At 33.0% G+C, this 22147-nt stretch overlaps 1 protein-coding gene across 1 annotated transcript; it reads left to right on the top strand.

Annotated features, from left to right (window-relative positions):
- Positions 1-8940: 8940 nt before the first annotated feature.
- Positions 8941-18586, top strand: LOC149195505 (alpha-L-fucosidase 1-like). Its single transcript, XM_089405348.1, has 4 exons — positions 8941-9094; positions 13339-14215; positions 14688-14927; positions 17165-18586. The coding sequence occupies exons 2-4, from the start codon at positions 13674-13676 to the stop codon at positions 17859-17861; spliced, it is 1479 nt and encodes a 492-aa protein (XP_089261474.1). The 5' UTR covers positions 8941-9094; positions 13339-13673; the 3' UTR covers positions 17862-18586.
- The last annotated feature ends 3561 nt before the right edge of the window (positions 18587-22147 follow it).

The following is a 22147-nucleotide window of genomic DNA, read 5'->3' as shown; positions in this document are numbered from 1 at the left end:
AGAAAGGGCCATATAATGTAAATCTGGCCAGAAGAGCCTACTGTAAAATGTTTAGTTATTTTAATTAATATGAGGAAGGAATCACTCTATTCAGGTGTCCTAAGTGGATCTATGTGCAAGAGGGGAGTGAGAGTTTCTTTTAATGACCAGCCCTTCAGCAATATTTATGCCTAAAATACATACATCGTAACATATGCACAATATATATATATATATATATATATATATATATATATATATATATATATATATATATATATATATATATATATATATGAGCGATTGCAAAAGGGTTGTGTGAGAAGGAGCACAAAGGCTGAGTTTAGGAAATAAAGAAGACTTGCGCGAAGTAGTTGTGGTGAGGAGATATTGAAATGCTTTGAAGAAGTAGCCAGGAGATCGGGAATTAGAGTGGTGCAATAGAAGTACATAGGAGAATACAACGAGGAATTGATACTTAGCATTTTCCCACTTTTTTAGAGATCTGTCAATTAGTGAAGGCTGGGAACTAGAATTCTGTTAACAAACATTATCGGGAAACAAGACCTAACAACACTGACACAGAGATTTTATCCTGGAAGGATAAGAGAATAGTTTCATGATCGAAGGAAGCACATCAATACAAAAGACCATCTGATTCGACATCATGTTGATGCAAAAATAATCCATCTATGACATTGTTCCACAAATGAGCACATTGCAGACATCTTCACAAAGCTCTTGAAACAAAAAAGTTTGAAAGATTTAGAATGATGCTTCGACTGACCAACATCCCTTCAAGTTAAGGGAGGGAATGTTGTCACCTAATTTTTGGGATTGTGGAAACTTATGTAAGTATTGCTTAGAAGACAAAAAAACATTGGGAGATGAAAGCCAATAGTCTCCCTCTCCTTCTATATATCCATGTTCTATCTTAATGCATAAACAACAATTTCAGACTAAAAAAGTTTTGTAGTTTAATGATGTAGATTTTATTTAATTTTTTGTTTTCCATGTTATAAGAATGTTGGTGAGATGTTTAAATTGTAATTTTTAATGGAGCTAAAATTTTTGGATCACTCTAAATAACAAATTAAATTTATAACTTCTCCAATTTTTAATTTGATTTTTGGTAATATCTGTGAAATTTTTTAATGGAAAATGGCTATAAATTATTGATTTAAACAAAATTATTCTTGGAAAATAGCCAAAAAGTAATTTTTTAAATGAAAATCTTCTTGGAAAATGGCAAAAAAAATCACTTCTTTAAATTACTCCTTTAATTCTAAAAATAAAGAAGAGACTCTTTGAACTTCTGGCTAAAATTCCACACCATAATTATTGGTGAAATTTTAATTTTTCATCGTTTACATTATATTTTTAAATAAAAAAATCAGCTCACTTAAAAAAACATCATGTAAAAGCATAATATCATAATTCTCATCACTAGAAAATCTATCCATAAATTAATAAAAACCACCTTATTCAAATGTGAGTCTTTCATGTCAAAATAAATACCAATCAAGTCATACCCAGGTTTCTCTAAGATTAGTTTGTTGGAACTGCAGAGGATACCCATGGAGATGAGGACCTGGGTTAGGGTCTATTGCGGAAGATAGAGACATAATTTGCCTCATAGAAACACACGAGCATGAAGGGTACAAGACACCTCTGTTTGAAGGATACTGGAAGATGGCAGTGTGGAACAAGGCAACAGGGAATGGAAAAGGGCATGGGGGTATCATGGTTTTAGTAAGGGAGAAAGAAGGTCGTCTCATTCAGTTAGAAAAAGAAGACTCAAATAAGCAATTCATTTGGTTTAAAATATCATAAAATGGAAACCACATCAGAATTGCAGCATGCTATTGTGTGTCGTAAGTTTCAAAAATCTACAAAGGTAAAGGGCTTGACCACAAAGATCCATTTGCAGCCTTAAAAGCGGATAGTGCAACTTATTCGCAGCTAGGTGAAGTCCTTATAGTGGGTGATTTCAATGCTAGGACTGCAAGTGAGCAAGTTAGCATTGTTGTAAAGATGATTGTGACCCTATTTGGCTTACATAATAGAGTAATCATTAGTGGTAAAGAATTTCAGAGGACAAGGGCTGCAATCTCTTTGGTGAACAATTGCTTACTCTATGTGGGACCTTTGATTTAGTCATTTGTAATGGCTTGACTAGATGGGAAAAGTCTGGTAATTTCACTTGCAATACTTACAATGGAGCAAGTGTAGTAGATTATGTAATTTGCTCGCATGGTTTGTGTGAGAAAATGGAGGAAGTCTTGATTGGAGATCAACTGTGGGACTTAAAATCAGATCACAAGCCAATTTATTTATGTTTCTTTTGGACTAGAAAGAAACAATTAGAGTAAAAAATTCAGCGTGTCCAACAAAACCTCTCACAGAGCATAATTCTTTTGACCCCAAAAAATTGCAATACCTTCAAAATGATGTTAGAGAGGCTCTTTGAGAAGGATAAAATCACAATTCACAACCTTCATAGTCATGAATTAACACATTTAATTCAATGCGCACTTGCAAAGTGCAAAAGAGCAAAAATTAGAAAGTCTGAAACATATTGATTTCCGATTAATGCTTGGTTTGACGAGGAATGTAAAAAGGCAAGGAGAATGTGGAAAGAGTCAAACAAGGATAACATAAAGCTCAAAGCTTACAAGCAGTGATTAAGCAAGAAAAAGATTGATTTCATGGTTTCAAGGAGGGAAGAACTAATCTTCCTTGGGAAAAATAATCCCAAATTATTTTGGAAGGAGCTCCAACTGAAAAATATACAAACTGGAAATAGTATTACAAATTCTAAATGGTTAACTATGCAAGACAACTCTATGAGCAGGATCCCAAGGGTGATCCTCCCCCCTTGGTCAACATTGATACTGAATTCTTCACAATAATCATTAGTGGGAAAGAATTTCAGAGGACAAGGGTTGCAAGCTCTTTGGTGAACAATTGCTTACTCTATGTGGGGCCTTTGATTTAGTCATTTGTAATGGCTTGACTAGATGGGAAAAGTCTGGTAATTTCACTTGCAATACTTACAATGGAGCAAGTGTAGTAGATTATGTAATTTTCTCGCATGGTTTATGTGAGAAAATGGAGGAAGTCTTGATTGGAGATCGACCGTGGGACTTAAAATCAGATCACAAGCCAATTTATTTATGTTTCTCTTGGACTAGAAAGAAACAATTAGAGTAAAAAATTTAGTATGTCCAATAAAACCTCCCACAGAGCAGAATTCTTTTGACCCCAAAAAATTGTAATACCTTCAAAATGACGTTAGAGAGGCACTTCGAGAAGGAGAAAATCACAATTCACAACCTTCATAGTCATGAATTAACACATTTAATTCAATGCACACTTGTGAAGTGCAAAAGAGCAAAAATTAGAAAGTCTGAAACAAATTGATTTCCGATTAATGCTTGGTTTGACGAGGAATGTAAAAAGGCAAGGAGAAAGTGGAAAGAGTCAAACAAGGATAACATAAAGCTCAAAGCTTACAAGCAGTTATTAAGCAAGAAAAAGATCGTTTTCATGGTTTCAAGGAGGGAAGAACTAATCTTCCTTGGGAAAAATAATCCCAAATTATTTTTGAAGGAGCTCCAACTGAAAAAGATACAAACTGGAAATATTATTACAACTTCTAAATGGTTTGACTATGCAAGACAACTCTATGAGCAGGATCCCAAGGGTGACCCTACCCCCTTGGTCAACGTTGATACTGAACTCTTCACAGTAATCATCAGTGGGAAATAATTTCAAAGGACAAGGGTTGCAATCTCTTTGGTGAACAATTGCTTACTCTATGTGGGGCCTTTGATTTAGTCATTTGTAATGGCTTGACTAGATGGGAAAAGTTTGGTAATTTCACTTGCAATACTTACAATGGAGCAAGTGTAGTAGATTATGTAATTAATTCGCATGGTTTGTGTGAGAAAATGGAGGAAGTCTTGATTGGAGATCAACTGTGGGACTTAAAATCATATCACAAGCCAATTTATTTATGTTTCTCTTGGACTAGAAAGAAACAATTAGAGTAAAAAATTCAGCATGTCCAACAAAACCTCCCACAGAGCAGAATTCTTTTGACCCCAAAAAATTGTAATACCTTCAAAATGACGTTAGAGAGGCTCTTCGAGAAGGAGAAAATCACAATTCACAACCTTCATAGTCATGAATTAACACATTTAATTCAATGCGCACTTGCAAAGTGCAAAAGAGAAAAAATTAGGAAGTCTGAAACAAATTGATTTCCGGTTAATGCTTGGTTTGACGAGGAATGTAAAAAGGCAAGGAGAATGTGGAAAGAGTCAAACAAGGATAACATAAAGCTCAAAGCTTACAAGCAGTTATTAAGCAAGAAAAAGACCGATTTCATGGTTTCAAGGAGGGAAGAACTAATCTTCCTTGGGAAAAATAATCCCAAATTATTTTGGAAGGAGCTCCAACCAAAAAAGATACAAACTGGAAATAGTATTACAACTTCTAAATGGTTTGAATATGCAAGACAACTCTATGAGCAGGATCCCAAGGGTGACCCTCCTCCTTTGGTCAACATTGACACTGAACTCTTCACAGTAATCCTCAGTGGGAAAGAATTTCAGAGGACAAGGGCTACAATCTCTTTGGTGAACAATTGCTTACTCTATGTGGGGCCTTTGATTTAGTCATTTGTAATGGCTTGACTAGATGGGAAAAGTCTATTAATTTCACTTGCAATACTTACAATGGAGCAAGTGTAGTAGATTATGTAATGAGCATAATTCTTTTGACCACAGAAAATTGTAATACCTTCAAAATGACATTAGAGAGGCTCTTCGAGAAGGAGAAAATCGCAATTCACAACCTTCATAGTCATGAATTAACACATTTAATTCAACACGCACTTGTAAAGTGCAAAAGAGAAAAAATTAAGAAGTTTGAAACAAATTGATTTCTGGTTAATGCTTGGTTTGACGAGAACGTAAAAATGCAAGGAGAATGTGGAAAGAGTCAAACAAGGATAACATAAAGCTCAAAGCTTACAAGAAGTTATTAAGCAAGAAAAAGACCGATTTCATGGATTCAAGGAGGGAAGAACTAATCTTCCTTTGGAAAAATAATTCCAAATTATTTTGGAAGGAGCTCCAACCGAAAAAGATACAAACTAGAAATAGTATTACAACTTCTAAATGGTTTGACTATGCAAGACAACTCTATGAGTAGGATCCCAAGGGTGACCCTCCCCCCTTGGTCAAGACTGATACTGAAATCTTCACAGTGCAAGAGGTAGAGATGGGTATCAAGGATTTGGGTGTTGGAAAAGCAAAAGACTTAGTCGAATTCCAAGCAGAATATATAAAATGTGGCTCAAAAATTCTTGCACCTCACATTACAAAAATTTTCAACAACATCATACAACAAGGGCTCCCCATAGGTTGGATAACTAGTCTGGCAATACCTCTTTTCAAGAGCGGTGATGTCAATAATCCCTTCAATTATAAGACCATCATGATAAACCCTTTGTTTGCAAAGCTATTTGGAAACATGTTAGAAAACAAAATTAGCAAGTGGGCAGAAGAGAGAGATAAGCGTGCTAAAGGGCAAGCAGGTTTTAGACCTAAACATTCCACAGTTGATCATTGTATAACTTTAAGTCACATCATTGAAAAGTTTGGGAGAAAAAGGAAGAAGTCTTTTGTTGCTTTGTTGATTTCAAAAAAGCGTTTGACTCGATTCCTAGGGATAAAATTTGGCACAGAATGGAGGAACTTAGGGTTCCTAAACATTTGAGAGTAGTTGTGCATAGGTTGTATGAAGAGGTGAAAGTCAAAATTAGAACTTCAGCAGGCATTTCTGAAAGTTTTAGAAGCGATATCGGGGTCAAGCAAGGTTGTCCACTGTCTCCTACCCTTTTTGGTTTATATATCAACAAGCTTGAGGAGTGGTTAAATTCACAAGGGGGTGATGGTATCTATTTGGACAAGTTTGTTTTAAGCCTTATTTTGTATGCAGATGACCTTATTCTGCTTGCTAAAGCAGCTCTTGGTTTGCAAGAGCACTTACTATCCCTTGAGCATTTTTGTAGAAATGTGGGGATGCAAGTCAATATCAGCAAAACGAAAGTAGTGGTTTTCTCTAAGAAAAGAAAACATAACCAACATAAGTTCTACTTTGAAGGCAACATTCTGGAAGAAGTTGCGGATTACAAATATCTCGAAATTGACTTCAACAAAAATCTAAGCTAGAATGGTTGTAGAAAGAAAATAACTTTAGGGGTTTGGAAAGCATTTTATGCTTTTCAAAATAGGTGTAGAGAGACAGAGTTATGAGATTAGAAAACCACTCAAACTCCTTTTGGGCTTCTAGTGATTCTGATGATTCTCTATGGTTGTGAACTATGGGCTAGCAGTACATCTGACATGCAGTGGAGACAAATTGAGAAAATTTAGAAGTGTTTGATCACAAACAAATTCACGATTAAAAGTACAGTTTCTTATGCTATGTTGTTAAGTGAAATAGGGACTGCTCCGATTGAAGCAATTGCTATGGTGCAAGCCATAAGGCATTTAAAAAAAATTGAGCAAATGGAAGAGGGTAGATGGCCTAAGGTATTTGCTTGAATGCATGTCCCATAAACAACAAACATATAAAAGCTTTTGTTATGGAAAAGTTCCACAAGCGTACTTGGGATAAGGAGCTAGGAAGAAAGAAAAAGTACTATATTTGAAGTGCTTAATCCCACTCATAGTCATCAACCAAAAGCATACATAGAGACCAATATCGCTTGGAGAGCCAAAATTCTTATTGCTCAATTAATGACTAATTCTCATCAACTCCCTTGTGAAATAGGGTGCTGGAAGAGGCCAAAAGCATACATAGAGGCCAATATCGCTTGGAGAGCCAAAATTCTTATTGCTCAATTAATGACTAATTCTCATCAACTCTGTTGTGAAATAGGGCGCTAGAAAAGGCCAAAAGAAGTATGGGAGGAAAGAGTACTACCCCCTTATGGACCACGAGTGAGTTATTCCAGGTGACATTTTTTTCTTTAAATAATGGTGATGAGTGAGTCTACATTCTTGATTAGCAACCCGAGATGGTTGTCCTCACTAATTTAACAACTAAATTATAATAAATTGCCACTTTTATTACGTACTCGTGAGACCAAAAAAAATCATTCACATAAACATACTGTTCATAGCTTTTATATATGTATGTGTGGTGATCGAGACAAAGTGATTCTGAATGACCTCCTTTTTGCATGTTATATAATTTTGATGCGTGCGCATAAAACAGTGGGCAGTCAGCATCACATAATGTTTTCAAGTTTTTTACATTTAAAAATACAGTTCAAATCATATTCTTAATAGTTAAAAATAGTTATAATCCAAATATAATTTTTTCTTTTCCTTTTTAAATAAGTCATTTTAAATAACATATAAATCACTCTTTTAAGATAATTAAATAGAAATATCTTAACCTCTAGAGATTAATTTTTCCCCTTTAAGATTTTTCCAAGAATGGTCTTATCTAATTATAACAAAAAATTTACCTTATTAAAGATCATCTTTTTTCTATTATCAAATCAAATATAAATATCTTAACCTCTAGAGATTAATTTTTTTCCTTTACGATTTTCCTAAAAATTGTCTTATCCAATTATAACCAAAAAAAAATTACCTTATTAAAGATAATCTTTTTCCATTATCAAATCTGATGTTTTTAGATATAAATATCTCAATTTACAATAATTAAATAAAAAAAAATTACCTCATTAAAAATCATCTTTTTCCATTATCAAATCTGATGTTTTTAAATATACATATTTCAATTTACAATAATTAAATAGAAATATCTTAATACTTAAACATTGAATATGGTAATCGTCTTAAAAACAATTAAATAGAAATTTCTTAATACGTAAACATTGAATTTGTTTTTTGTTTTTTATAATTTTCTTAAAAACAGTTTTTTCAGATTATAATTAAAAAAATTAATTCATTAAATAATATTTTTTCCATTATTATTTTTTTTCCTTTTTTAACTGTATCTCGCATAAGATTTCATCCGCTATAATCTGGTGTTCTTAAATAGAAATATCTCAGTTTGCAATATTTCTATTTTTTTGGATGTATTTCACATAAGATTCTATCCTCTATAGATTTGTTCTTTAAAATAAAAATATTTTAGTTTTCAATAATTAAATATTTTTTAGCGAGTAATTTTAAATTTGATTTTTTATAATTTTTGGAGTTTTAGTGTTTGGAATTCATTTGAAAATGTGTCTAAATCTTTAAAAGTGTCACTCAAAACGATAAAAACAAATAAAAACAAGTCTTATCACCAATAGAGATCTTTAAAATTTTAGTATTTAAAATTGATTTAAAAATAATCCCACTTATATGTATCAAGCATAAAATTTCATCTCCTCTATATATGTGTTCTTAAATAGAAATATCTTAATCGGTAGGTATTAGTTTTCGAATTAATGCTCCCTTGTCACACAAACTTCAACTAAAAATCCTCAAAATTATCCTTTTTCCCTGTGCTGCACAATATCTGGAATGGCTGATTCGCGCCGCTCTGACTGCAACCACAACAACACTGAAGAAGTCCAAGTTGCATATGACTTCATCATGTACAGCTTTAATGAAAGAAACGGAATATCAGCCACGTACACTTCCATTTAAAACGCAGAAGTTGATACTTCCAGTTAAAAATCTGCATTGCAGGCAACTGTCAGATTTAAGTACTGCACTACAGCTGCAGCTTTTCACTAAAAATCGTCATGATAGATCTTGCAACCATGAACGGGGTTTCCCCAGACTATTTAACAATGGCAGAAACGTTGGTTATGCATTCATCGAGGTATTGGTTGAGTCCCGGGGTTCGATACTGGATCTGTTTAATTCATTTTGGTATTTTCAGTTCCTTGTAGCAGAACACCTGTATAAACAACATTTTGGTTTTATCGATTCTCCCCTTCATTTTTTCTATTTTGGGTGCCAGGGGAACTGGGATGCTATATAGCTTGCTGGGAGTGTGCATTTCATCAGATTTTTTTGTAGCAGTCCCGGCCATGGTTGCATAACAGAGAAGACTCTCCACATTAAAAGAGGTGAGCTGTCCATATTTTTTTTTATTATTATCTGTGCAAAACTCCTGTCCACATGAAAATGTTAGCATAAAATCATTTGAGCATAATATTTCATGGCAGCCACTGTCAAAGTTTTGTTTTATTCAGGTTTTCACAGTTGGGGAACACTCCTGTCCACATGAAAATGTTAGCATAAAATCATTTGAGCATAACTATTTCATGGCAGCCACTGTCAAAGTTTTGTTTTATTCAGGTTTTCACAGTTGGGGAACATCTGCAGAGATTAATATATGGAAATCTGTGTGAATTTTTCTTACTCTTCCAACGTTTTGGATTTCTGAGCTTTTTTTGTTTTCTTACTGAACAAAAACAAGTTTTCTAAACAATGTTGGTACGGATTTTCGATTTAGTTTTTTAAAAATATATTTTTTTCAAGATTGTTTGTTTGTAATAATGAGTTTTTTAATAAATATAAAATTTGCTATATATTATATTTTATAACGTTATTTATATCATAAAAATTATATTATTATTTTTATTATAAATAATAATATGTTTTTAATAATTAACCCAAGATATTAACAAATTAATTTTACAAAACATAATTTTATAAAACATATCCGATTTATTATTATTAATTTAATAATGAGTTTATTTAAAAATTTATTTTGCATTGTCCATTGGTCTTGATAGATTGTGTGCTGACATTCTTATGTGAAGTATTCCGTTCAATTCCCTGCTAAGATTTAGGTGATATATTGAACATGATGAAGATGTAGTCCCACCAAGCTTCAAAAAAACTAAAGCTGTTCTACTTCAATTCTATTTTGCTTTATTTAAGATAAGAGATTAATTGAGATTTTTTAATATTTTATTTCTAGAATCAAATAGAAGGGAAAGAAGTGTTCCTAGATCACTATAGTTATCTTGATTGAACAAGTCAAGAAAGTTGGTAGTGTGTTAGATGTTTTAGAAATTAGAACATTCCAAAAGAGTGTTTTTCATCTTCAATCTTTTTAGTTTGACATATTTTATTTTTCAATCTTTTAAGTTGATTTTGTTCTAAATCTAGTGAGAAATCTAGTAAAAATTTGTTAAAACCATAAATTTGCAGTGTAACATAAACAAATCATGAATTTAAGATATATAATATGTATCTAATATCTTAAAAATTTCTCAGATAACTGAATCTATTTATACATTTAAAAATATAGTTTAAACACAAAAAATCACAATATCTTCACAAACTCCTCTAAAAATATACTACCAAATTTCAAACAAAACATAAAATATTAAACTACTTACCAAACTAAACTTGAAATTAAGTTATTATTATTAAAATATAACCTTGTTCAGCCTCGTCGAAGACGCTCGGCATAAAATAATTAAACTACTTTTTTCTTCCCTTTTTTTTTTTGCAGTACGAAAAAAAGCATGATTTATATATTCTCTTGATGAAAGAGATGTTAAAAGCATGGACAGATAAAGTTTAGCCATATATTCATGGATATATATACTAGACCATACCAAAGTAAGCCTTCTCATCAAAAGTAGAAAGTCAAAAAAAGACCGACATACTTTTTATGAAGAGGAAATAGTCTATGAAGCATAGGAAGACAAAAACCAAAAGGAAAAACTAGGTACCCAGAAGGGAGAAATCTTCTATCTGATATGTAGTAGCTTGCATTTGTACCTCCATTTTCCATGAACCAAGCTGTATAGCAAGGCCCTTCTTTGACAGGTTGTCTGCTCAAGAATTCAGTGACCTGTCCACATGTTTGATTGAGTAGTCCGGTTTGCTATTCCATAACATTTTAATCCTGTTCCTCCATCCAGATAACATAGGATTCTTGTTGGATAATTTCCCAGAAGCCTGTTCTATTATGATTTTGGAATCCCCATATATGTGAAGCATTTGAATATTCAGAAAGGTGTTGAACTGAAGAAGGCCTGCCAATGCCATTGCTTCAGCCTTATTGTTTGAACCATTACCACCATTCCAATGAATGGAGAAATGTATATATTTGTTCATTGATATGAAAACACCACATGCACATGAATCCCAGCTCACGGATAACTCATTGAAATCTTCATCTGATACTCTGTAATTTTTAGATTTACTTGTAGGCAGCTTCTTAGAAATAGAATTGTACATAGAAATGATCTGCTCAAAAACAGGCATTTGTTCTTCTATCCGATCTCGGAATATAGTTTTGTTCCTTCGCTTCCAAACTGTCCATAAAAAGAAAAGAGGAATTGATCTGTAAGAAACATTCTGTGAGCTCCACCAGCATAAAGCGGTGGAAAAATAATTAAACTACTTACCAAAACTAAACTTGAAAATTTCATGTTATTATTTTATTTTTGTCAGCCTCGTCGAAGACGCCCTGGTCCCATTTGCAGTTTTCAAAATGCAGTACTTTACTAATAAAACAACTTAATATCCTTCAAATTAACTTTTACTAACCAAACAACTTAATATCCTCAAATTAATTTTTACAAATAAAACAACTTAATATCCTTTTTTCGAAGATTCTGATGAATTTCTGTGGTACTGTCTGGTTATTTTGGCAATTTTTCAATTGCTTCTGCAGGTTTTTTTTTGTCTGTTGTTGTTTGTTGGGTTATTGGAAATTTCACTATCACGCTCTTATCTACATTTTAAATGATCAGAATAATTCCATGTTGCTTTTCATTATCACGTCCTAATTTGTTTTTTTAAATCGTCAGAATATTTCCTACTAGCTGGATCGAATTCGTACGGGAGGGAATCGGGAGGATGTTAGATGATAAATATATTAAACTAATCTGATACTATTAGCTTAGATTTTTCTTTTTAGATCATAGAAATATTAAACTAGTCTGATTATTTAGCATAGAATTTTTTGATTCTTTTATTAGATTGGATAAAGTGTTTGCTAAGAATGTTGGATATTTAAAATCCTTCCGATTTATTTTCAAAAAGTTCGTACAAATTTTCGTTTTATTTGATTGAATTTCATTCCGGGTTTCACTTTTAACAATTTCAAGATTAAAATAAATTCCTTCGAATTTGAACCAGTAATATTTCAATTCATTGGAATACAATAGGGAGAGACTATATTTCGATGAAAATGATTATGAAATATCAAGATTATGAAATATCAATTTTTAATGATTGTTTTTTCATTTTATTTTATTGAATTTCATTCCAGTTTCACTTTTAACAATTTCAAGATTAAAATAAATTCTTTCGAATTTGAACAAGTAATATTTCAATTCATTGGAATACAATAAGGAGAGACTATACTTCGATGAAAATGATTATGAAATATCAGTTTTTAATGATGGTAGGGAAATATGACAATAAATGGAGTAGAATGAAACAATATTTTTACAAAGTTGGTAAAATTTTCTGATTTTAAAGTTTACATGTTTATTATTCACACAGGATAGTATAAGATTTGAATCTAAGATCTCTGGTTCTATGAGACTTTATTCCACCGCCATAGCCACTTGAGCTACTCTAAGCTGAAAAATAGAATGGAACAATTAAATAAAATAAGAAGAGATTATACTTGATGAAAAAAATTATGAAATATCAATTTTATAATGATTGTTTGGAAATATAACTATTAATTGAGTAGAATGAAACAATAAAAATTTAATTGGTTATTTTTTTAATAAATATATATATATATAAATTTGAATTATGTAAATAATTTAATTTAAATATTTTAAAAAATATCATGAAAATTTAATTTTAAATATATATATTTTTAAAGTTATTTGAATAATATAAAAGATATAATTTAAATATTAAAAAAATAGAAAATGATAATATTATAAATGAAATTCAAATTTTATAAAGATTAATAAAAAATTTGGGAAATGGAATAAAAAACATTATCTTTCAATAAAAAAAATGTTATATTGAACTTGTAATGATTTTCTGGAAATTTTGTAAAGTGGAATGAAAGCCATGGTTTTTGAACCCAAAAAAATGTCACAAGTTTGTAATGATTGTTATTACTGTTTTTACTTTAACCCAAGTCATGGTTTCAGATTTGCCACTCATGGTTCTAGGCCAACTTTATCAAATGATCATGGCACTTTGTTCCAGTGTTTTTCTGCTCATTTAAAGGTTTAATGTGCTAAATTGTTAGAATTTAGCTAAAAAAGGACCACAAAAAGATGAACTGGTTTAGAAATAGGCTAAACTGTTGCAATTAGCAGAAACACGAGAAACATGAACTTTGCTTAAAATAATTTAGTGTGCCATGCAGAGTGTGCAGCAGTTAATCAGCCGGAGCGGACAAACATGGCAGTACAACCACTGGTTGATTTATAAAGCTTTTGAATGTGACTGATATTCTGCGAATATGATGTTTTGTCAAAAACAATAAAGAAGGTGGGCGGTGGACCATTGGGATTCTTTAACCTTGATTACTAACTCTCCAACGTGTTGGGTGCTCAGAGCACAACTTTTAGAGCGCACCTGTGACCCCAATATTTTATTCCTGCATTGGAATCCTAGTGGACCAAGAACCCATATTCTTTCCAATTCCCATTTTATCTGGTGAATGGCCTGAGATTCATTGTCCTGCAAGTGATTTTCGTAATGGGCATCAGAAGAATTGCTTGCTTGGTCATTTTGGTCTGCTTTAAGGCCACATTGGAGACCATAGCTCTGTCTCAGGCCGTTCTTCCCCCCTTGCCAGTTTTGCCTCTTCCCAATGCCAGGCAGCTCAAATGGCAGCAGCGAGAGATGACAATGTTCTTTCATTTCGGCATGAACACATTTAGTGACAGAGAATGGGGGGATGGACAAGAGAATCCGTGGCGTTTCAATCCAAAAGCCCTCAATGCTGCTCAGTGGGCCTCAGTAGCTAAGGAGGCCGGATTCTCTCTTATGATCCTGACTGCCAAGCACCATGATGGCTTCTGCCTCTGGCAAACGGCCTACACCAATCATTCTGTGAGAAGCAGCCCATGGGAAGACGGTAAGGGGGACGTTGTCAAGGATTTGGCAGAGGCAGCCCAAGTGGCAGGGCTGGATTTTGGGGTGTATCTATCTCCTTGGGACCGCCATGAGCCTACCTATGGCCTTGAGTTGCAGTACAATGAGTTCTATATGGGACAGTTGCAGGAACTTCTCACCAAGTATGAAGTTCATGCTTTCAGCCTTTTATTTTGAACTGTAAAACTGTTACTAGCATTAGTATAAAACCATTTAAATCAAAGCTGAATATTCAATTTGAAGATGTGGTAGAATAGAGTAATAAAAGAGTATATTGCAGGTTGAGACAGACTGAACATTTTGTTTAAGATTAAGATTTAAGTCTTATTAGCCTAGGCTAGTTTAATTGGAGATTGTTGTATTATGAAATATTACTTGCATGTAAAACCAACCATGAAATTCAAAGGATAGATCAAGCCAACCAAAAAAAGTTAAAATACCTGATAGATCAAGCCAACGAAAAAGGGTTAAAATACCTGATAGATCAAACCAACCAAAAAAATTCCTGTGTATATTTTCCCCTTTTATTCGTCTGTGTTTAATAAGCTGAGATGAAGCTACAGTCAGTCACAGTAATTAATTTGGTTTTTGATGTGGGTATCTGTGCATGGACAGATATGGACCAATATCTGAGGTCTGGTTCGATGGTGCCAAAGGAAAGAATGCAACCAACATGACCTACTTGTTTACGAATTGGTTTGAAATGGTGCATGAGTTGCAGATCTCTGCAAATATATTCTCAGACGCCGGGCCAGACGTGAGGTGGGTTGGAGACGAAAATGGTACTGCTGGATTAACCTCCTGGTCGACCATCAATGGATCTGCGTTGAAGATCGGAGATGCTGATATTATGGGGTGAGTTCCGACTTCTATATCAAAATTCCAAAGCAAATTCTGTGAGAGGCTACTAGATTCTAGAGACCTATCCTAACCTGGGTATGATAATGCACTTACAATTCCAAAATTTGATATGGGAGTGACTTGTCTGTGCCAGGGATTGGTTTAGAAGGGTTTGGGCAAGTGTTCATATCTTGAATATATACTCAAATGTGATTCGGTTTTAGGTGACTGAGGTCTGTTTATGTTCATTGCAAATTTAAAGAACTAATTAATTAAAATTTTCATATATTCATATTAACAAATAACTTAATTACGTTGAGATTCAGTTTTAGGTGACTTGTCTGTGTTTATATTCATTGCCTAATAATTAGTTTTTTCATATATTTATATTAACAAATAATTTAATTACATTGAGAGCAACTATTGGCCTGGTTGCCAGGTCTGTTTCTGATAATGTATTTTCTCATATATTTATATTAACAAATAATTTAATTACATTGAGAGAAACTATTGGCCTGGTTGCCAGGTCTGTTTCTCATAATGTGTTTTTTCATAGATTTATATTAACAAATAATTTAGCTACATTGAGAGAAACTACTGGCCTGGTTGCCAGGTCTGTTTCTCATAATGTGTAAAAGGGTGGGTAAATTTTTAGTTGTCTTTATGTGGATAGTAGATTTTGGAATATGTCAAAAATTTGATGCAAAATATTTTGAAATCTATAATCAAATTAGTTCAGTTTTTCAAATTAATATCATATAATAACTTAGGTTAACCCAAAATGCTAAAAATTAGTTAAACCTACAATAATTTGCTTATTTTAAAAAATTATTGTGTTATTGCTAATTGTCAAACAGCACTAAATGTGTTTACAGATTTGTGAGAGCATTTTAAAATATTTAAAGATAACCTAATTTAATGTCTGTGTCTGTTCACAGTTTTGTGAGACATTGCAAATTTTTTTCAGAGATTGCCTAATTTGGTCTCTGAAACATGTTTTTTTTTTCTTCCTTTAATATGAAAGAGAGCAGGGTTTGTATTTGCTCTGCAATCCTCTTCCATCCACTGAAACTAGTCTGGTATATATATATATATATATATATATATTAAACATATATGATTAATTTAATTTCTCAGACACGTCCCGTTCTGTTTCTGAAACCAGAGTTTGATAGATATGTATAATTTAATTTTTCAGACACATTTAAAATATTTGGGATAAAATATTTTGGATAAGAGAAATTTGGAATTGGGTTGAATTAATATATCTGTTATTTATATCTATAATTCTAATAAGTAAATTTAATTAAACATTAAAAATACATTACATAATATTCAATATATAGAGAGTTATTCTAACAATATATAGAGTTACAATAAATTGGGTTGAATTAATATATCTGTTATTTATATCTATAATTCTAATAAGTAAATTTAATTAAACATTAAAAATACATTACATAATATTCAATATATAGAGAGTTATTCTAACAATATATAGAGTTATTGTAAATTGAATTAGTCTTAAAAATATAATAACATTGTATTAGAAACTGAGTCTTTTATACACTAATTTGATGTTTGGTTTGGTGGTGACTTTAAAATTAGATAATAATAATAATAATTAAATCTCAATATTATAAATGTCTGTAATATTACTTAACAAATTTGTTCAGATCTCAGTTCCTTGTGGATATCAGTGTCAATAGCCTGCCAGATAAAAAACTGAAATCAAAGATATACAGAAAGTTTTTTCAGAAGGAAAAGCAGTATGGTATTTATATTATGTTCAAAACAGTTTTATATCTACAGAAATGTGGCTAGATTTTATCCCGGAAAATGCATCTTATTTTGAGAGTATTTTCTTTTATACATCTTTCTTTGTTGATATTCAAAATTTTTGGACTGCATAGAGATCATTTCATCATAGAAATATTCAAAAGTCTAAAAATATGGAGATACCTGGCCATCTGACATACACAGAAAATTGCTGACCATATCACCTAAGCCAATGACTAAACCTTATCCATAACCAATTATAATGTATATAACTGATTTGATATAATGTATAATATGAATAATAAAAAATTTTACAAATTTGTTTTTGTTTTTTTTTCATAACACACTTGTACCAATACCAATAATAAAGTCAGCCAAAGAATGATAAAATCTTTCATGGGCGGCCAGAAAACTTTATCATAACTCGAATTTAGTGTTTTTTTCCTTATGACAAATTGATTTGTCTGACGCAGGTATCTAAACACGGGAGACCCATACGGAACCGATTGGATTCCTGCAGAATGTGACGTATCAATCAGAGACGGGTGGTTTTGGCACAAATCCCAGCGGCCCAAACCGCTAAGCAAGCTGCTGGAAATCTACTACAACTCGGTGGGAAGAAACTGCCTGCTGCTGCTAAACGTTCCACCCAACACATCCGGCCTCATCTCGACAGAGGACTCCACCAGGTTGCTGCAGATGAAGGCGGCAATAAACACCATATTCTCAAGGAACCTCGCAGCCTCCGCCACAGTCACGGCCAGCAGCGTGCGGGGGGGCTACAACGGCGGCCCCTTCGCCCCTGTGAACGTTCTGAACGACGACGTGTGGTCATATTGGGCTCCGGAGGAGAATAAAGGGGGCGCTCATTGGGTGGATCTGACGACCAATGAAGCCATGGAATTTAACGTTGTGAGGATTCAGGAGCCCATAGGAATGGGGCAGAGGGTGATGCGGTACAGTGTATATGCTCAAATTGCAGGAGTGGATACACCAGTGCGGGTGGCGCAAGGAAGCACCATTGGATACAAAAGGCTCCATAGACTGAAGGCCCACATTAAGGCTACCTCTGTAAGACTTCTTTTGGAGGAATACAGAGGGGAGATCCCTCTCATCTCATCGTTTGGCCTGCACCTTGATAAGTTTTACCCCAAAAAGAGGGCCCTCTGATATCTGAGCATGAAATTGGGCTTCACTATTTATGACGCTGTAGTGTTGTACCATACATTGAACTTGATTAGTTTCCATTCTTGAATCTGGTTACACCCATAAAATCCTTTCCGTATCGCGTGAATGCGATATGCAGTTTCGTCTCCATGCACTGTGATGGAAGTAGCGTTAATTCCATGGCGCGGGAACGACAAGTGAGAAAAGACATCTCACAAGAATGATTTTTTTCCCTTTAATTACTGACGCATGTGAAAGCAGTTTTCACATAGGAAAAATCATTGGTGAAGTAATAAATAAAGGCAAACATAATTAAATATTGTGGACTTCGTTGAACAACATAATTAAATATGACATTTAACCTTGTCAATTTTGGTTTGTGTCAAGATCGTTGAACTGATGAGTCTTAACGACATTTAACCTAACCTTGTGTGAACTTGGTGTCATCATCATTGAAGTGATTGGAGTGTGTGAACTTTGTGTCCTGATATGTAATGTACTAAGTATATTAGGAGTTGTAATTCCTTTTCATGTGAGTTGATATTATATTAAGGTGGTATTGGGGAGATGGGAATGCATGTAATGCACTAAGTATATTGGGAGTTGTAGCGCCTTTTTATGTGAGCTAACATCATATTAAGATGGGGTTGGTGGAATGCCAACACTTTATTTCTGGGTAAAACTTATTTATTTAAAAACAAGAAACAAATTTAAAAACTTTTGCATCACTTTTGTACTATTTAATAGTAATGATGTATACCATACCATATCATGTGTAATGAATGAGGTTAAGGTATTTTATTTAAAACATTTATAGACTTCATATATTTTAAAAATTGTAACACATTTTTTAAACATAAATGCGTTGATGTATAATATTTATAGTCTTAAGAATAGTAATAATATTGAGGTTATTATTGAGTTCATGACTGGGAAATAATTTATCTTTGAGAAGATTTAGTTTGGAAAGGTGAAGAATCTTATCACATTCTCTGGTTAGAACTCCTCAACTTCATAAGGGGGAAGATGATGCATAATGTCTTCAAAGGGAGTGGTAGGGAGTTGGGCAAAATTGAAACTCTTTTCTAGTAGATGTGCTAAAGAAGGGTCACTATTAATGGAAGATAAGCTAGCAGTTGTACATTTATCCCCAAAGTGGTGGCCTAGGTTGTGTAGAGAAGGCATGGGGTGAAGAAGTAGTTGAAATGGTGTGAGAATTAATGTTAAGTTGCTCCAAATTGTCTTCAGTGAAAAAATAATGGGCGAAGGGGCGTTCAAAGTTGTGGGTTGACAGGGTGAGGGATTGCGCTGTGTGGTTGTAGGTGCGGTGGCAATCATGAATAGCATGTTGACATGGAGGGATGTAGCCTATGTAAAAGGGGTTGCAACAAAGTGCGAGGAGAGGGAGAAAGCAATGATAGGGTTGGAATAAGTGTGTTGGAGGATGATTGTAGATTTAAAGGGATGGAGTAGTGAAACCAATGTAGTGAAACCTTTTCAATACTCTTTGTTCTCATTTTAGAGGTTGTGCTTCCTCTAGGTAATAGTTTCCTTCTACTTAATCACTTTCACTAGGGTCACTCCCAAGTGCTAATATTGAAGAGATGGCTATCATCATTGACACTAAACTCAATAGGCTTAGTTTTCCTTTGTTTTCATGCCAAAATTTACCTATTAGATCACAATTCATATTAATGTAGTAAATGATTATTAACCATCATAATCAATATAATCATCCTCCTTAAGTTCAAAACATAGATTAGATCAAATACAATTCTTTCAATTCAAAACATAGATTAGATCAAATACTATTCATTCAGTTGAAAACATATATTAGATCAAATACTATTCATTCATTAGCATAATCAAAGAACAACAATAAACCACATAATTTCCATATAGAAGGAAGAGTCCATCAAACAATTTGAACGAGTGCCTTATTCCATTAGTATTCAACATGGACCAATACATTTCTAAGAGTGGTTCAATATTGCAAGCACTTAGATTACAATCCAGAGAATGAATTACTAACATAACCTTAAACTTATTACAAATTTTGGAAACCATATATTATGTAACTTCCAACAACAAACTATATTTCAGATATGTTCATTTTAATATTCCTTAGTTTTTCTCTTAGCACCATATTTTTATTTTGGTTGTCACTTTGATACAACTTTATTAAGGTTGTCCATATTTGATGAGATGTTTGCTTCAAAATATAGGGTTTTCACATTAAGAGTTTCCCTATAGGCCTTAGAAAGGACGATTTTACATGCGATATTGAAGGAAAATTTCAGCAATAAAGAAACATTTAGTCATGGCATAATAGATTTAGGTTATGCCTTTAAAAGATAATAATTTCACTTGAGGGTGGGAAGGTACATCCAAAACTATGTAGTTTTATTTTTCTTCTTCCAATCTCATCATAGTGGAATCATTATTATCTTCTTTGACTTTTTCCATGTGTCTTCCTATTTTACCCCTTCATCCTTCATTCCATGAAATCTTTCCCACTACTTTAGTCCTTCCTTCCATACTAAGGTTCTTTAATGCTCCTATTGGTATCTGCATTGCATGGCACAAATCTTCAATTGTTTTGTTCGTTGATTTTTCACCACTCTATTATTCTTGATATTATAATGTGGCTTTTTCTAGATTTCAAAATGAGAAACTTGTTACAACAAAATCTAGCACTTAGTGCAAAGCCTCACTAAGTGAACTAGATAATGTGCAACATATGAGAGTGTTACCAATGTCACCTCAACAACAACTCCCCTTGTTTTAGTGATGGAAAAAATCTAGCACAAGGGAGGCTTCCTTGATAGGTTTTAGGGATCAAATAGCCCAAGGATCTTAAACTAAGTACCTCCTAAGGGCCCCACACAAAAATCCAATGGATCTAGATATAATCAATTAGGGTTTGAGGGGGATGAAGAGGTAAACTCTAGATTTGGGTTAAAGGTAACTATGGCTTAAAATATAAGCTATGGTTGACCTAAAGAAGGCTCAAATAGGTTTCTCAAACAAACCAAACCCCAAAAATAAGTTGTTACAAACTAGGCTTTTAAATTAGGAATTAATAGCAATATTATAGATTATAAGAGCAACAAATTTAGCCTTTAAAATTTTGAGTAAGAAACATAAATTGAATGCTAAATTAAAGAGTAAATTTGAGACTAAGTTACAACATATGTTGAATGTTAATAAAGCATATACTTACAAATAAACCCTTGACACTAGTTACAGAAAATAATTGAAAAATGCATGTAAAATAACAACTACATTTATGCAATACACTTTTCAACAATGTCTAACCCTAGGACATGGGTCAGTTAGCCATTAAATGTTGAAAATATTATATTTTGATGCTATAAATAAACTTAAATTTATCATAAAATAAAAAGAAAAATTACTTTTTATAAGTTAGAAGATTACCACAAGTGAGATGGACTAGTGTCTTCTCAATCTAGGGCATATGAAAACTAGGATTCAAGCAACTATAAGTTTTCCTTGGAGAGATAACAAGATCCAAATAGACTAGGGCAAATGAACTAACATACCCTAGGGTCCGAGATGAAGGTTCACATATTTTTTGGACGATTTAGTGAAAGAAAAATCTATCTCCATTCCTCATATACTTGAAAGAAGGGTTTAGCTTAAAAATTGACAATGAAGCAAATGCCAGATAAACTAACTTAGCACATGAACATTCATCCCAAGAAACAAAATACCAAGAAAAGACAAATTAACCAACTTATTTCACCATGCATCATCTAAGATCCACCATAAGCATCCATGAAAAGAGACCACATCACACTTCCAACCAACTAAAATCACTCAACTAGGCCTCCATGGCGCATAACAAAGAAGAATATTAATCAAGAGGTGAATGATCTAAAGTTGTGACAATGGATCCAAGAGGTTAGTTGATCCCCTATATATATGAGGGAAACCAATTGATTTACTCTCTAATTTAGGCAAAAATACCCTAAAAGACAAATAATCCATGATAGAAGGTGGATAGGCCATTAAGTCAACCCCTAAATATAACATCTAAAATGAAATAACATGAAAGGTAGCCTCAATTATCCCACATGCGAACAAAATTTCCTCCAAAGGGTGATGTCATCATAAAATAATAACGACTCTCCATGACAAGATTCACAAGATGAATCTAAAAGCATGTCTCATCCCACAAGCCATGTCTCTCCATCAAGAAGTGGTGCATCGTCACAAAAATAATGATCTCAAACACATTGTAACACCCTAAAAAATGCCTACATCAT

Source organism: Pinus tabuliformis, chromosome 2_2, assembly GCF_031772625.1.
Source record: "Pinus tabuliformis cultivar Carrire ecotype Pingquan chromosome 2_2, CPIR1, whole genome shotgun sequence".
Classification (NCBI taxonomy): Eukaryota; Viridiplantae; Streptophyta; class Pinopsida; order Pinales; family Pinaceae; genus Pinus; species Pinus tabuliformis.
This window is presented reverse-complemented; position numbering and strand designations above follow the sequence as displayed.

What these genes read in the sequence shown, in the direction of transcription:
- LOC149195505 (XM_089405348.1), top strand. Translation starts at nt 13,674, where the DNA reads ATGGGCATCAGAAGAATTGCTTGCTTGGTCATTTTGGTCTGCTTTAAG. An exon ending in TTGCAGGAACTTCTCACCAA is followed by an intron (nt 14,216 to 14,687) that starts GTATGAAGTTCA and finishes GTGCATGGACAG; the next exon opens with ATATGGACCAATATCTGAGG. An exon ending in GGAGATGCTGATATTATGGG is followed by an intron (nt 14,928 to 17,164) that starts GTGAGTTCCGAC and finishes TGTCTGACGCAG; the next exon opens with GTATCTAAACACGGGAGACC.